Genomic DNA, 5,000 nt, shown 5'->3' with positions numbered 1-5,000 from the left:
AAAGTATGACGAGAGAACGGCTTTTTCAGTCATCAAATCATATTTTTGGGTAATTAAATGCATTAAAAATAATGGTTTTCATTTGATTATTATTTATTTTCTATTTATTTTATTTTATTTTATTTTTATTCTTTTTTTTTTTGGTCGCTGTCGGGACCTGCAGGCGGTGGACGCAAAATAGGAACTCTTATTCTCATGGCCTTAGTGTTAGTGTCTGTGTGCGGCTTGTAGTTGAAGTATACACATGGCCCGAGCTTTACGAATGAACGTTACTTAAATTCTGACTATAAAGTTAAGATATAAATAGAAATCCATAAGAGGAAGTGACTTACTGGCTCACCAACTGGGAGATCACCCTTAATCCTCTCAGCAAGGCCACCCAGTCCCGCTCCCTCGCTGACGACCGCAAACGGTTCTCCCATCCTTAGACGCGAATCCTTTGGGCAGATAAATGCTTAGAAACACGTTGGAGAGAAATCCGAATATAGTTTTTTTTTATGTATATTCCTCTGTTTTGCATTCTGAGAGGTGTATGTGGTGAGACTACTAATGGTGTACCTATCTATCACTCAGAATATGATGACATAAGGGTGACTATCCTTAAAAAATATATGAAACTACGATTTCATGCAATACACTTTTCTAGACACTTATCCGCAGTGATAATCTTAAGAACTATAATGGATGAGATAAGAGTGATATTATTATGTAAACCACGTGTGATTAGATTATCAGTGATATCAACCCAAAACCCACAACACTAACATGTGATAAACTACATCATGACTTTCCATTTCACACGATACATTTTTTTTCTGCACACCCATTGCGCTTATCTGACGTAGGCCTACATAAAATGATGAAAAAATAATTTCCACACAAAATAGTGCAAGGTATTCAGTAAATATGCATAAAAATCTGGAGGAATCACAAACCACCAACGTTCCCTAGTGTCCCGTGAGAGTGACTGAATGGATGGCGAGATTCAACTGGGAGAAGAAAACGGACGCTGTTACGTCATCGAAGAGCATCGAATTCCATAGCAACCCAGACTGAAGGTCGCCCGCAAATTTCAAAGATCTACAAATGCCACGTAAGTTATCATCAGTTATAATCATTGTTATTATTGCTATTATTTGCCATAACTACGAGTATGGTTGTTATTATTGTTGGTATCATTATCATATTTCTTAACATTACTGTTATCATCATCGTCGTCATTGTCATTATCATTATCATAACTGTTTCTGTTATCAATTTTATTGTTAGTATTATCATTATTATCATTATTATTATCATCATCGTCGTCGATGTGATCATTATGATCATCATTATTATTGTTTGAGTCCAGGTTTCATGCATAACAAATTGCAAATAAAACTATAATGTTTACCAGGATCTTTATTTCGGGGCCCTTTCCGTGCAGCTGAAGAAATGAATCAGTTTCTGACTGTATGAAACCTGTTTGTGAAGCTGGTAAAGCAGAAAAGCTGAACTCATTTTCGTGGTCATTTCTCTCTCTGGTGGATGTAAAACACTTTGTTTCTCATGATCTAAAGACATAATACATACTTATATAAATAAGATAAAATACAGATGACTATAAGCTAAATATAGTAATTATTCAATCTCTAATCGTAGCAAATCAGTATTGACCGGTCGTATATTTACGAAAAACATATTTATACCACTTTATTTGGTATAATACTGTTATATGTCGCAGAAAAACCCACAATGCACAAACTAGATTTATTGAAGAAAGTGAGACAACAGTTGTCATAACCGATACGGAAACATCGTTGAGTGCAGGTTCCGAGTTGAAGAAAGTGGAAATAAAACAACGAAGAGAAAAAAGAAAACACGAATTCTACCAAAGGCCTTTTGGCTGTATTACTTCCAGGGAAGAAGGGTTACGCGATGGTGATATGTCTCGCATCTGTTCTCAGGTTACTTATTACATATTGATAAATTACGGTTTATTAATTAGATATACACAATTTGTTCCATTCCATTGCATTGTGAGTATTTTGCATAATCTGAGTTAGAATAAATGATCGTTTTGGAAAAGTACAAATATATATTCCTTTATTACTGAGGAGTTTATAAATACAAAAGTAAAAATGCAATTTGTATGCTCGAATAATTTATTGTTGTAAGGTAACAACAATATAAAGAATGAAGAAAATAGAACATATATAATTCATTAATACTTTGGTTAAATATTAAGGATTGTGGAGTGAATAATTAAATAAAATGCATTAAATGAACATTGTAAATAATTTGCTATATGCGTTTTTACATCCCCTCACGTGTGGAATTCATGTTGAACAGATTGCAACAGGAACAACGAAGGGAAGGGCAAGAAAACACACGAATATGCCGAAGGCCTTTTCACTATTGCTTCGTCAGGGTATATGCTACATGAGGTACATAAAGGAGTATATATACAATTACTGGGTGATCAGGTCACGTCGGTAATCAGGTGAGCGACGACCTTGGCTAGTTCATGGCTCCCTGTAGCGGTGTTGATGTTGTTAGGTGTATGAATGAACGCCGCTTCTACCATCTTCCTTTGTCGTGGGGCCAGGCCTTGCTTTATGATGGAGGCCTGGGACCACTTCGGGAGGTGACCATCGGTGTCTGCGTGAACAACGAAGGCGCTTCTCGTGTCATGGCGTCGGAGAGCGCTGCGGTGTTGACTGATTCGTTGTTCGTGCAGTCCTCGTGATGTCTCACCTATGTATACCTTATCACAGCCCCCACAAGGTATGCTGTACTCCTGGCTGAGGGGTCTGTTATGGTTTGACCTCTTCTCTCTCACGATGTCTCCGATCTTCTTGCCTGAAGATGTAGCCATCTTGAGAGTATGGCCCACCAGGGCCTGCAGGTGCTCAGTCAATTCCGAGTGGGGGATGATTATCCTCTGAGTTCTACTTTGTGTGTCCTCACCTCTCGGCCTGCTCATGAAGGTGTTGCAGACGTGTTTCATCTCATCCTCCAAGAACTCAGGACTGCATATTCTGAGGGCCCGGAGAAAGAAACCAATAACCACGCCTTCTTTGGTTCTCTTACTATGGGCAGAAAAATAGTGAATGAAATCATCTTTATTTGTGGGTTTTCTGTATACTGAAAATACCGGTCCATTAGGTCTCCTGTGGATCATGGTGTCCAGGAAAGGGAGTTGTTCATCCCTCTCTTCTTCTGTGGTGAATTGGATGGAGGGGTGCACTGCATTGAGTCTGTGGAGATCAGGCAGGTTCGTCCTGGTTGGTACTACAGCGAGGATGTCGTCCACGTAGCGGAGCCAGACCACGTTCCTTCCCACGATGTTACGGTAATGGTCGGCCTCGAGAGTTTCCATGAACAGCTGGGCAAGGACTGCTGAAAGTGGTGAACCCATCGTAAGTCCCTGGATCTGTTCGTACTCACGTCCTCTGAATTCGAACGGGCCAAACTCCACGCAGAGATGGATGAGTTCGATGTAGTCATCTATCTGTAGTGGCACTCTTTTTGCCACCCCTCCCCTGATACTCACGCTACCCCCTAAAAGCTTGATAGGGGATCATTTTCTTGATTTAAGACTGTTTTCATTTAAGAGGTGTCAGGATCATTCAGAACCAAATACGTCTGATATTACATACCACCCAATAAATTTTACATATAAAGAAAATGATTAACCTTAAAAATTTTAAGTACCTATATCATAATTACGGTATTTACACACGGATACTGAGCACTCGGTATGACCTTACATCGACATTTTCATTGAATTTAAAAAGCGTGTGAGCGGCTTTACCCCGTTTACACTAAGTTGTACTTTGTACGTTTGTGAAAGAATATTAATACATATTTGTTCTCGTTCGACACTGCTACAGATTTTGACTGGTATAGAAACAGCAATGAGTGCAGGTTTTGAGCTGAACAAAGTGCAAATATAATGAAAGGAAAGGCAACATACGAATCTCCGGTATTATTGGAAAGAGGCGTCACAATTGAATCGACCAAAACTAACCTTATAGCCTTGAAGATATTTAGTTAACAATCACTTTTCATTAAATAAACTTTTTCTCGCAAATTAATAATAACGAAGTGGTTTAATTTTTAAAATAAATATAAAAATAATAAAACGAGGTAAGATTCACACGGGAGCTGCGGGAATACTGACCAAATTCTTCAATGCGCATGCGCGGAGTATCTTATACTCGTACTCAAAGACTATATACGAAAGATAGGAAAGCATGGCAAAAGCCTGTGAGCCCCAGCGATTGGTGGATAGTGTAATATCTGAACAATAGATGGCGTTGTGTACACGATGTATCGTCTGTTTGTTTACTATCACGAAACGTCACTAACTCAATACGGTAGGAAAGAGACTTTTTGTTTGTTTGTTTGTTTGTCTTTGCATGTTTTATGCTTCCTGGATTAGCTGTAGGCCTGCTTTCCTTAATACTTTCATTGATGATGACTTGGAATCAATTAAAGAACTGCTTTACATGAATGTGTTTTGTTTATCCTTGATTTAATGACAACAAAAATGAATGAAAAAGATGAAGAATTTATGCATGCCGAATGATTGTGGATTTTATTTAATAGATTTGTTTATTTAATAAATAGTAGAGTTTCTTGAATCATCTAAGTTTATATTCACTGTATTAATACCAAAGATATTTTCTGCAATAAAATTGTATAGTATTTAAACAATGGAAATCTTTTATTGATGTCATGTAAATATCCATACACATGAGATAATTATTAATGTTTTATTATCATTTTCTGAAAAAAAAAAAGTGTAAAACCTTATTTTAATGTATGGAAAGAAATCTCTAATAGGAAAAATATATATATATTAATGAACAGAATAATTATGTAATTCCATGTAAATTTATATATATAAGTAGTTCTTTGATAGTTATATTTCAAGTCACCTATTTAGAAAAAGACATCGTAAAATTCCAATTGAAACTAAACCTTTAAAACTAAAACAAAAATAAAAAATAAAA

At 36.8% G+C, this 5,000-nt stretch overlaps 1 protein-coding gene across 4 annotated transcripts in view; it reads right to left on the bottom strand.

Moving 5' to 3' along the window:
* The window catches only part of LOC113830606 (uncharacterized), a 2,456-nt gene extending 1,431 nt beyond the window's left edge, over positions 1-1,025 (bottom strand). The window contains exons 1-2 of one of the 4 annotated variants that reach the window (XM_070129152.1): positions 936-1,025; positions 333-437 (exon numbers count right to left, since the gene is read on the bottom strand). In XM_070129152.1, coding sequence (XP_069985253.1) covers positions 333-422 — 90 coding nt within the window. In that variant the 5' untranslated portion in view covers positions 423-437; positions 936-1,025. The remainder of the gene's footprint in view (positions 1-332; positions 438-935) is intronic. The other 3 variants (XM_027383844.2, XM_070129151.1, XM_070129153.1) reach the window with 3 other exon arrangements.
* Between the last annotated feature and the right edge of the window lie 3,975 nt (positions 1,026-5,000).

Source organism: Penaeus vannamei, chromosome 13 (assembly GCF_042767895.1).
Source record: "Penaeus vannamei isolate JL-2024 chromosome 13, ASM4276789v1, whole genome shotgun sequence".
In the NCBI taxonomy this organism is placed as follows: domain Eukaryota; kingdom Metazoa; phylum Arthropoda; class Malacostraca; order Decapoda; family Penaeidae; genus Penaeus; species Penaeus vannamei.
This window is presented reverse-complemented; position numbering and strand designations above follow the sequence as displayed.